The sequence below is a fragment of the Odontesthes bonariensis genome, chromosome 13, assembly GCF_027942865.1.
Source record: "Odontesthes bonariensis isolate fOdoBon6 chromosome 13, fOdoBon6.hap1, whole genome shotgun sequence".
Lineage (NCBI taxonomy): Eukaryota > Metazoa > Chordata > Actinopteri > Atheriniformes > Atherinopsidae > Odontesthes > Odontesthes bonariensis.
In genome coordinates, this window is record NC_134518.1 from 35,034,196 (window position 1) to 35,046,781 (window position 12,586).

The following is a 12,586-nucleotide window of genomic DNA, read 5'->3' on the forward strand; positions in this document are numbered from 1 at the left end:
CACCCATTTTGTGGCCACAGAATAGAGTTTAAATGCCTCTCATCATGCCTAAAGACGGCTCTTGGTAACAGGCTACATAGGCTCTAGATCAGGGGGTGTCGAACTGCTCCGTGAAAGGGCCGGTGTGGCTGCAGGTTTCTCCTGGAGGTACCGAGGTCTAAACTAAAGCTCAGAGGAGACAGAGCTTTTAGTGTTTAGCTCCCAAACTATGGGACGATCTGCCGTTACATATCAGAAGTGCCCCTTTATTTTCCACTTTTAGAACTCATCTTAAGACACATTTTGATTATTTGGCTTCTAACACATGTTGAGACTTTTGCTCTTACTTCTGTTATCGTGTTTTATTGTTTCTGTTTGTCTGTACAGCACTTTGTCGCAGCTACTGTTGTTTTAAAGTGCTTTATAAATAAAGTAGTAGTTGTAGTAGTAGAAGTTCTTAACCAGTTCAGTCTATTGAATGAAACGAATCAGCTGTGCTGCCGAACAGAAACCTGCAGCCACACCGGCCCTTTCACGGATCAGTTTGACACCCCTGCTCTAGATTCTGGATAGATGGCCAGTTGGGGCCTAATAAATCATTCCTTTCTGTCAGGACCCGGCTATGGACTGTACTTCTGTACGATGGACGAGTGCTTTTCTAGTCTCGCTGACCACTCAAAACACATTCACCCATTCACACACAATCATACAGCACGTCTTTAGGCTGATTTATGGTCGCCTACGGAGAGCCCTGTCCGTCAACAGAGACCCTCCCGGAGACGCTCTCCATTGGCCAACATTCCAGCATCATTTCCGGAATCACTTTTCCGGTTTAGCTCCTTCTCTCGGAACAACAACGCCGCCATTTTTGAAAGAGTTTACTGTGTGCCGGTCAACATTTGGTCAAAATTATTTGCATTTCAACATCAACAAGCTCCAACTCCAACAACAGTCTTTCTCTCTCGGTCGCCATCGTTCGCTGTGAGGAGTGGAACGGAGCCGGAAGGTGAACAATCAATCAGCCACTTTCACCATAGACGTCGCCAGATTGGGTCGTCTAACGTGGCGATGCCTACTGATCGGGAGGCGAACCGCCTTGGGTATCCGACATCCAGACAGAGAACTTCGAAAGGACGGAGAGTCTCTGCGTGACCACGGAGACGGATTGACGGATAGTGACGGAGAAGCATACCGAGGCCTTTAGTCGATACCTAACTAGGTGCATCGGGAGGCAACGTGGGGTTCAGTGTCTTGCCCCAAGGAGCCTTCGACTTGTGGAAGCCGGAGTCGAATCACCGGCTTTCCAGTCGGTGGAGGGGCTCCAGCTTCTATCCGATTACTTTGTGCATCGATGTAACCTGCCAATGACGAGGATTTCTATTAAAAGAAAAGCAAACCTTTTGGGTGTGAATGATGAGAATGAAGACTTGAGAGCTCTCCATCACTTTGGGAAAGAAACCGGAGGCAAAGAGAAGAGTCTGAATTGATTCCCAACCATAGTTCTGACACACCAGGCACAGCAGTGTTTCTGCAGCATGGTAGCTGCCGTTCACACGAGGAGAGGAAGCCCTTTAAGGCTGTTCATGATTACTGCAGAAACTGTGCACGAGTCTGCAAGGATTCTTCTGTTTCATGACTCCATTTTCCAAAGAATTTCAGAAACTTTTCATTCTTGGCGAGATATATACCGTTGGGGACGAAAAAAGGAACCCTCAAGGCTTCTTTACTTGGCAAAAACCGCCCTGAATTGTTGCAGCGTTTCTTAGGAGGCTCATCAACGTCTCCGTTTTCCCCTCCGGCAGATAAATGTGCTGTTAAATCCATGTGCTTGTGCAACAAAACCAACCCAAAAGGAGTAGAGCGAGGCAGTATGTGCAAAGCAAAATGCTTGCAAAATGCAGTTGTGTCAGCAGAAGCTTGTTTGTGTGACGTGCCCTGCGGCTGATGTGGGATAGCAGCAGTAAACCAAGAGTTTAAAACGCATCATCATCAGAAGTCTGAACGCATCAGAAGTTGAGTTTCAGGTTCATGTCTCACAGCTCGGCTTGCACTGCGCTGATGAAACCATGAGCAATGTCCATGTGTACGCTCTGCAACATCACAGAGCTTTAAAGATGCTTTTTGCACCTTTCTGTCTGAGAAACCCTCAGATGGTGAAGTTCGACTGGAGCTGAACTCCTTTTACACTCAACTATCGGCTTTGGTCACCCAGAAACTCTTGGAAAAAGAAGCGATCTAACCAGATCTAACCAAAATAAATCTACCTCTGTCGCACCTTTAATCGCACACGACGGATCAGCCCCCCTGAAATCCCACACAGCGAATTTAAAACTATGTACGGGCTGCTTTACGCCACAGGGAAGTAAAAGGATTTGTTTCACAATGTGGACAACAAGAAGAACCTCCTGATCACAGCTGAATTACACAGACTCGTTAAAGGGTTTCAGTGTCGAGCATCAATGGAGAATTAACATCCCGGTCCCATAATGATTTAGCAATTTCAACTAAATGAACATTATCAGTAAATGAGATGTTGGAGGGCACCCTGGATGGGTCACCAGTCCATCAAAGAGCCACACAGCCGTGCACGCTCACCCTTAGGGTCAGTGTCGAGTCGCCAGTTAAGCTGACGTGCATGTTTTTGTAGGGCATGTCCGAGTCCTTCCATCTGCTCCTCACAGCTCTGCAGGGAGCAGAGTACACAGCGAGGTACGGGTCACATCCGGACTGCCGAACGTGCAGAGCCGTGGCCATAAATGCTCCATATCAGGAGGAGACGTTTTCTTTCTATTTAGATTAGATTAGATTAGATTGTACTTTGTTCATCCCACAATAAGGAAATTCACTTGCAACAGCAGCAACAACAGACATGAACAAGAGATTAAAAAAAAGAGAAAAAGCAAGGACTAAAAAGTAAAGTGAGCTTGTATAAATAATATTGCACATTGAAATTCAAGAAATGAATAAAATATTAATAAATACAGATAAAGAAAAATCTCTATATGAGTGGTGGATTGTCATGGAAAGGCAACAACATGAAAAGTCAACATGAAACCTCTCCTTCTTGCACCGTGGGTGTAAAAATGGCTGAAGCTCCCACAGAGTGGTAGAAGGTCCTGAGGAGAGGCCTCCAGAGTCTCCTTTGCAGGTTGAGGCGCCTCTGGCCCTTCTTGTAGAGGGCTGGTGTGTGATCAGTCCAGTTTATTGTTGAGGTGAACACCCAGGAATTTGTAGTCCTCCACCATCTCGATGTCCAATCCCTGGATGTTCCCCGGTGTGAAAGTGGGGCTTTTTCCTCCTGAAGTTGACGACCATGTCCTTCGTTTTGCTGGATTTAAGCTGAAGAAGGTTCAGCTCACACCAGCTGACACAGTCCTCGATGACCGTCCTGTATTCCAGTTCCTCAGAAACGCATCCAACGATGATTCGGTTTTGACTTTGGATTCACAGCTCAAACATGTTTGATGGACAAGTGAAGGTTCACCAACAGAAACATTCACATTATCGCCGTCACTTTAACTGGATAAAACCTTCAGAGCCTCGACTCTGTTCCGTTTACTGAGCTCTGCCTCCGATGGAGCGTAACAGGCTCATTTTTCTAAATTACCTTCTTTTCTGAGCACTTAAGGCGAGAAGATTGATCGACATGATGAGTCTGCAGAGTACGCTTTTATCTTCCATGACAATGCAAACTCCCACGCTAACACACACAGTTTACTCCATCTCACTCCCGATGTACAGTAGCCTGAAAATGTCGCTGCGCACGCCTTCGGGATTTTAATGTTGCTGCGCGATCCCATAAATCATCAAACAAGACAGAAGATAATTTTCTAATCGTGTGAGAGCAGACAGAAAGAAGCAGGGCCTTTAAATCTGCAGCCATCTTCATCACCAATGCCGTCAGCTCCGACACAAACCAGGACCTGGTGTCCTGAGAGCATTCTGCATACTACATACTACATACTGCATACTACATACTGCATACTACATACTGCATACTACATACTACATACTACATACTGCATACTGCATACTACATACTACATACTACATACTGCATACTACATACTACATACTACATACTGCATACTACATACTGCATACTACATACTGCATACTGCATACTACATACTCATCGATCGGACAGTATGCAGAGCGTTTACCCACAATGCATTTTGCTCCTGCCCGAGCCGAAATCAGCCGGCCTGAAGCTGATTTCTCTTAAGCTCTAAACTCTGTAAACTTTAGCAACATTTGAAACATTTTCAGGAGAGAAAGTAGTCGTTTAGATCCCCAACGTGTTGAAAATCTGACAAAATACCGTCTATTTACGATTTTGTTCCCACGAATTCGGCGCTACTAAAGCTAGCCGCAGTGAGCTAACGCACTTCTGGTTATTTTCCCAAAATAAAATACCCGTTGCCTTTTATCATAGGGAAATCCATTACCATACAATTGGTGCTTTTGTTTTGAAAACAGGAAGTGAACCTACCCTCGTTGTAGCTAGCTTGAAACTGCCGTTTTGACAGGAAATGACGATCGGCGACGTCACGTTACGTTGCATCTTGGGTAGTTTGAGTATGAGTAGTAACCTCATGATGCATACCCAACATTTCGGAGAATCTAGTATGCATCCGGGAACTTCTCGCTTACTCAAACTCGCACACTAACTCAAAAAGTTAGTATGAGTAGTAGGAGAAGTATGCGGTTTGGAACACAGCCCATATCTCAGTAAACTGCTTTTTAATCCCTTTGCAAACATAGTAAATAAGTTTCATTGCTGCCACTGAGGATGCAGCTGCAGCACAGTTACAGTAAATATGGATCAACTGTGCAACCGTCACTGGGACTGAAGAAGAGGATGTGGAGAAGCAGAAGAAGTTAAGATACTAAAACAGAATAGTGACACTGAGCAAAGCCTCCTGAGATGCAATAAGCGAGGTTGTTGCTGGAGACGATCGCCATGGAGATGCTGGAGCGAGCTCGGTAACGCTCTGGGGAATCGGTGCCGGTTGGCCCGGTCGGACACCGAAGGGTGAAGCAGTCTCATGTGCAGCCTGAGCAGGAGGCGGCTGTTTGCACTCACATTCACTGACTCACAAACTCTGTTATTACCTGCAGCAAATCCGGAAAGAACAGGCTGATTTTCTTTTGTTTTTAAAGGTTACAGAAAAGCAATATCCAACTGTGCAGCAATTCTGTCACAGCGACACAATTTCGACTTTGATAACCAGGTTTCATATCTAAAAAAAAATCCAATACTTCAAAGCCGGAGCGTCGCAGCCAACGAGGAAAATCCATAAAGAAATGTTTGCTGTAACCGCGGCCGTCCTGATGTTGTTTCACTGAAATTTCATCAGCTGTTGGGATGTCTCACTCTGTTTATGTTCCTGAAGCGCTGAGACGGGATGCTGCTGCAAACCCAAACACTTAGACTGAGCTGTCGGTGGCCCACACCACCGCAGCTGAGGTAAATAAGAGATTAAAAGCCGTCTCAAACGGGCACAGAGCAGATCTGTGGCACAAATCGTCCAAAGAAAGGACACAAAAAGTGAAAGAAGTTAAAACTCCAGCAACCGTTCGCCTGTTTGGGATCATCGTAACGTGTAGAACAAGCAACATTTAGCAAGCGGGGAAGGTCTTTAAAGAAAGATTATATGGCCTCAAGTCAGGAGTTACATCCTAAACATGAAAACAGGCCTCAGCTGGGCAACGATTACAATGTTTAATCTAATTAATCACATGATTTCCCTGATTAATCACAATTAATCCAAAAGTAGTGTATAGCTTTTAGCATTTAGTTTTATTTTAAATGTGCTGCCATATGAATGAAAGTGCCATAACATTTGTTGTGCAAACACACTTTTAACATCAGCATCTTTCTGTAGTTTTTATGTAGAAGCCTCGCTCCACTGTCTGTTTCCTTGAATGACTTGCTGCTATCAGTTGTGTGTTTTGCCTTTAAGTGATATTTTAGACTGGAACTACTACGCTGAGAAGACAATTCAACTTGGCAGTGTTTACAGATGACTTTGGTTCTGTCGACTCCGCCGTCTGGAAGAACTTTAAAATGAAAATGGCCGAGTAAAAGTTCCGTACCCTTCTCCATGTTTGGTGGATCCGCCGATTACTTTCTTTTCCTGTTCCACAGCAGACAGCAACAGACTTTTACAAAATAAAAGCCTGTGAGCAACAGACTTTTACAATTATAAAATGAATAATAAAACCTGCGTTAATGCGTGATAAAATTATTAAATAATTAGCGAGTTAACGCGATAATAACGAGTTAACTCGCCCAGCCCTATTTATTAGTGCTAATCACTAAAAGAACGAAAGCAACAAGATGCATGGAAACAAAGCCACTGCATCAGAAACTAAATATATATTCTGTCCATCATGGATGGAGTGTAGAAATAAAGCTTTGAAGTAAAGAATCTTTTCTGACGGGAGAAGTCGGTCCCTGCTCTGTTGTTCAGAGCTCTGCTCGTTGTGTCTCACCCTGAGAAGTGTTGCAGGGGGCTGTGGGCATCGTCATACACAGAAAGTCACTGAAAGTTGCCTAAAGTCTGAGCTTTAAAGAACATTTCTACACTGCTGGAAGAGGGAAGGTTTCCTGTCGTTACTTACTGGCTTCAGAAAGTTCCAAAGTGCCTGATTCGCTCAAAACTAGTGAGTGGATGTTTAGGCTTTAGACTTGTGGTGGATACCTGCCGGTAAGGTTAAGCTTTGTGGATTATTACTGTATGAATACATGTTACCACGCACTGAACTGGCTGGAAGTTTGTGATATAAACTCTCCCGGATTAGCCGGTTCAGAGCTGCGTCGCCTACAGAAACGTCTCCCTTTGTTTTCATATCAAACATGTAAGCAAAAGTCTGTGTTTGGGATGCTTTGCACAGTGTTGAGAGGCATTTTCCACATGTTATTACCTAAAAAAAGCTGCTGCACACTGGATTCCTGCACGCTGTTAAAGCAAGCTGGTGATAATAAAGGCCACAGTTCATTAACCAAACAGAGAAGATGAATGCGGTCGACTGGGAACGTTATTCTTGCTCGACTTGGATTCAGCAGAATAACAAACAAACCCGCTCCTGACCCAAGCGGCCCCTTTGCTGGTCCACAGCGGGGCTCCGGGCCCAGAGCCAGAGGCCAGAAGGGAGCTGGTTCTAAGTTTGATTAAGCTGGATCCGAACCAGCACCGGAACCACCGATGTGGAAAAAGAGCCGTGTTGAGCAGCGAGGTGTTCGGCGTCGGCCCAAAAGCTTCGTTGTGCCGAGTGGAGAATCCCAAAAAGTGCTGTCGCACGTTTGTTTCAGCATCAGTCTGTCAACTTTCTCTGATTGTTCACTGAGAGGTTTCTGCTGGTCCTGTTGGGTTCTGAATAAAACCACCTCCTGCAGAGCTTCATTTAAAGGGCGATTACACGTCTGAGGGTGCCATAGCAACGCGCTCTTTAGAGGGCGCACCTCGTGCAAAAGCACGTTCGTAACACAGGTGGACGGAAGAAAAACATAAAGAAATGATGTTACAGGACCGAGCCTGTGCGCACGTCGGGCCACGCCCACACCGTTTAGAGTTTGAAAAAGTTTCTCCATGATTTCCCCCCCATGTCTTCAGAGTAACCTGGCCAAGTCTGAAGTCTGTAGCATTAAATCTGTGGGACAAGTTCGATCATATTCAAGGCGTGGAGAAGAAAAAGACGTTTCCAACCACCAGCAGGTGGCGCTATAGGTGGATGTCACTATGTTAATATGTACGCGTTCAGGCTGGGTCCAGCATTCACCGTATGAAGTTTGGGACAGATTGGATAATGTATGTGGGAGTTATAAGCAACTTCATTTTTTGTGGCGAGTGATGGCGAGTCATCAAACTTTGAGGCGTCCCCACGCCCTTTAAGTTTTGAAGAAGTTTCTCCATGAATCCCTCCCCCCATGTCTTAAGAGTAACCTGGCCAAGTTTGAAGTCTGTAGCATTAAATCTGTAGGACAAGTTCGATCATATGCAAGGCGTGGAATCGGGCAAAAATGGCACCAAAACGCACCTTCCATCCAAAATGGCCGCCTTCCTGTGGACGTGGGACCATGGCGGCATGAGACTTTTTTGTGCGTCTGGGCATGATGAATGAGTGTACCGAATTTCGTCATCCCACGTGAAACTAACCCCAATGCGGGGAGCATTTTTAAGCATTGTAGGGGGCGCTACAGAGTCAGTGAGCGACTCCCAAAAATATAAAGTTTAGATTCTTTCATGTCGTCGACTGGCAGGTGGCGCTCGCAAAATTTCCTGAGTTTTCGCATACCTTTTGCAAAGAATAAGAATAACTCTTTGCAGTTTCACTGCTCGGCCCCTAAATAAAGATAAAGTCTGAGAAAAGAGGCGTTCCTTCAGAATCTAAACTGCCCTTTTGTCCCTTTTTGTTTCCCAAACAGGCGATACCAAATCAGAGGAGACGACCAATAAGGAGGCAGGAGAGGAGAAACCGGAGGAGGACAACGACTATCACCGTAGTGATGAGCAGGTGAGTCTCATCTTTCCTGATCTGGCCTCAGACAGTTGGTTAAACGCCAGCTGAACGTGACTTTAAGCGACATTTTGCTGAGGACATGTTCCCCGTTGGCGGGACGGTGTGGGAGTTAGTCGGACTGTAACGGGGACGGAGACGCTGGACATTTTAAAGGTCCCCTCGTCACACCTGGAGCAACATAAACAACAATCTTTCAGCTTGTTGCCGTGGCCACAGAGATCTGTCTGCATGGCTGAGTCCTGCCACAGATATCTTGATTCCTGTAATTGAATTTGGATTGAAAAGTGCCCCCAGTGTGCTCCTCCAGGCTGTTTATTAATTACCGGCTTGTTTTGTTTTGGGGGCTTTTTTGTGGCTAACAGATCCGCACCGCTGCCATCCAACGGCACACATTTAAAATGGAAATGAGCTTCTCTTCCATTTGTGTTCTGCCTCATTTATAAAAGCCTGTGAAATAATGATTAAAACGAGGAGTGGACTTATTGTTATTGCTGGACAGACTCTGTCAGGAGCACCTCTGAAGATGTGGCTTCTGTCGAGATGAGATTCAGGACTCGTAAAAACAAGCCAGCCGATTCCAACGAGCTGCTTCTTTGCTGCCGCGTGGGAAAAGTGAACTCTGCAGCGCTGCAGAATGCACGCGGAATAGTTAATATGGCCGTCTGAATCCAGCAGTGTCAAATGTCATGGGCGGAGGTGGACTGGCGGGGGGGCGGATGACTCGTGAAACGTGGAGAAATTGCAGGATGGAGAGAGAAAATGGCTGCTGATGGCAGCAAGTCAGCAGGCGGGGTGAGGAGGGGACCCTGAAAGTAAATGTAAATGTACTTTATTTCTACAGCTCTTTACAGACAATCCTTACGATGTACCAAAGTGCTTTACAGCAGGTTATAAATAAAGAGAAGAAGAAGTAAAAACAAATAAAAACAATAAAAGAACAGTGAAAGCAATTAAATCGAATAAGATAAAATAACTAAAAAACAACTGTTGCTAATAGAGCCACTTCCTGTTGACCTCTTCACCACCAACAACAACAACAAACTCAGGCATTGGAGAAAGATGGAGAACGCAGAGCCAGATGAAGCTACGTCCCTCTACATTTGCTCTGTGATGAGCTGCTTGTTGCACAAACTCGATGCCCAACGGAGCATTCTCCATCGCGTTGTTTGTTTCTTTCTGACGGCGACAACAACAGGAATATCGTCTCCTTTGACTTCCGGGTCACGACCCCGGGAAAACATCTGGAGCATGCGCAGAACGCAAAGTCTGATTCACCACGTGCTTCAGCGTCTACAAGCAGGTTTAGAGTGACTTTCAGCCCAGTTATCTCGGGGTCTGAATCCGTTTTGTCAGATTAAGGTGTCTACATGCACTTAATAACTCAGTCTGATTGTAATTTAGCCTGTCGGCCTTCTAAGTTTCCAAACTATACTTTCTGGTGGCAACAGGTGGTTTGATTCTTGCACTTCAGACTTGATTGTTTAAAAAATATATGTAGTTTATTTCCAACAAAATCTGAACAAAACAATAACTAAAAATCTCTTACAACTTAGATCAAAAAACGAAAGTTAACTTAATCTGATTTTACAAGCTCAAAAAGTGGTCAAAAATAATCATTTTACCAAAACCTCCCGTCTTCACAGCGGACATCTGACAAACAAAAAGCTCCTCCAACACGCCCCCCCGGTGTGTTCTTAATCTGTCTAATTAATCTAAAAAGTTGCCAAAATAATCTAAACAATTTCAAATATATAAATTAATTACAGATTTTGATTCCAAACTAACTAAAGTATATTCTAACTGCCCAAAGAATACTAAATTGATAGAACTTATGATTTACAAACATAAATGGCCACAACATGGCCAATAATCCGATCCTTTTGGTGCCATGTGACCCCGCTGAGTGACACCTGGCGGGGGGTGGGGCTACACCTGGAAGCTGATGTGTTGGAGGTAGAAACCTCAGAAGAAACGGGGCACCGCATCTCTGGAAATAGGACGGTTTATCTCCAAGGAGACGAACAACAACACACAAAATGAATAAAGAACTGAAGCGTTTGGCCGTCACAGTCTGCTGATTAAACCGGGACGGCAGAGGTGAGTTAGAGGAGCTCGCCTCGTCAAACTTAAAATTTAACTTCATTAATTTAGTACGACCGGCTCCTGAGATTCAAGAGGTTCTGCAGCAGATTGAAATGTTATTTTTTCCCCTGTTCAGCTCACTTTAGGATAAATAAAAGGTTTAGAACAAAGAGGATGGCTTCCTGCAGTAAAAGACTCGCTTTGAGGAAACTTAATGGGATAAAATTCCTTCAAAAGAGCAGAGTATGCTGTGTGTTTGAAAAACAAAAGCAGGTAAAGGAGAAGATTAGGAAATTCTAAACAAAATGATGCATCTCTGAGCACAGAAATAAGACTCCAAAGCTTCTGGAGAAAGGCAGAAGAGGGATAACAGCAGGTAAAGGAGAAGATTAGGCAAAGCAAAAATCACAAGAAGGCAATAAAATCATTAAAATATAAATAAAATAAATAAAATAGATAAATAAATAAAATAAAATAAATAAAAATAATAATAATCATTAATTAATTAATTTAAAAGTGAAGAGTGCAGATAAAATACTTTATTAGGAAATTCTAAAGAAAACGATGCATCTCTGAGCACAGAAATAAGACTCCAAAGCTTCTGGAGAAAGGCAGAAGAGCGATAACAGCAGGTTCAGTCAGGGAGTAAAACAGTCCCTGGAGTCCAGATCCTTCTTCCTTCCGCCATCACTCGGATGTAAGAGTCGGCAGGCGAAGCGGCACGCATGGCCGGTCTCCAGAACGCTCCCTGCTGCCTCCTGGATGACCTTTCAGAGTAACCTTGGGATGTGACAGCTAATGACACAACAAAAGCCCCGTCCATTATCAGTGGAGCGCGAAGAGGTGGTTTCAGAGGTTAATATTTCCATCTGAGGATGGGGTCCCTTTCTTTCTCTCTGCCCACCCACCGAGCGGCGCTGGTTTCTTTATTCATTAAGTGTCTGAGTCGGTGAACGTGCAGCATTCTGCTGGGAAGCATGGATTCTGCCAATTCTATCGATCGAAGCGTTTTCCAGTACTGTGACCACAGCAGGTGTAATCATTACCAGAAGCAGCCTGAAGCTCTCCCGGTCTTCCACCGACGCTCCGTCTTTTTATTCATAGACGCACGTCCGATACAATCCGGCTCAATAAAGGGTTCAGCCCCAGAGAAGTGCGTCCTGCAGCCTCTTATAAGTCTGCTGTGCATGTAAACTTTCTCCTTACGGGGATTTCAGGGCCAAGCTGGAAGTGTTTGCTTTTGATTGACGAACCTGCAGAAGCTCACGTGCTGAGTTCTCAGGATTTAACAGCCAGCCTGAATGAAACGTGGGGATATGAACGGATGGCGTGTTCTTACTGATGGGTTAGAGCCACACACTGGAAAAAATGCCCCTCCAAAAATGAGTAAGAATCAAGAATCTTTATTGTCACTATGCAGGTATAATGAAATTTACTTCAGGAGCTCTTGGCTTTGGATACACAAAAAATATAAAAAGATATCTAAATAATATACAAGAGAATAAAAATAGTAAAAGTTAAAGTAAAAAGTAAAAAGTTACAGTGCAGTTAGAGTGAAAAAACAACAAATATAAGACGTTTTTGCTTGAAAAAAGCTAAAAAATCTGCCAGTGGAACTAGTGAAAATCGGCTTGTCAAGATTTCTTGAAATAAGATGTGATATTTGGGACTTTTGAGATAAAAGTGATCTTGAAATTAGCTTAAAAACCTCTTCAAATGTCAAAAAAAGCTTGTTTCATAAGATATGTGACTCAAAACAATTTGTTTTCAAGACTTTTTCACCTAACAAGATATTCCAGATGTATTGTCTTCAAACAAGTCCCTATATCTGGCTGAAATAGAACTTGTTAGGCAGTTGTGTCTTATATTAAGTGTAATGAGATATTTTGACTAAAAATGAGACAAATATACTTGGTAAGACTTTGATTTTTTCCAGTGCAGCTATTTGTTTTCAGCGTGTTGGAACATCTGAGGGATTCTTACAGTTTAAAGGGTTGAA

At 44.0% G+C, this 12,586-nt stretch overlaps 1 protein-coding gene across 2 annotated transcripts in view; it reads left to right on the forward strand.

Annotated features, from left to right (window-relative positions):
* Positions 1-12,586, forward strand: part of pcgf3 (polycomb group ring finger 3) — a 90,673-nt gene that overhangs the window by 68,326 nt on the left and 9,761 nt on the right. For both annotated transcript variants that reach the window (XM_075481992.1, XM_075481993.1), the window contains one exon: positions 8,411-8,499. In XM_075481992.1, coding sequence (XP_075338107.1) covers positions 8,411-8,499 — 89 coding nt within the window. The remainder of the gene's footprint in view (positions 1-8,410; positions 8,500-12,586) is intronic.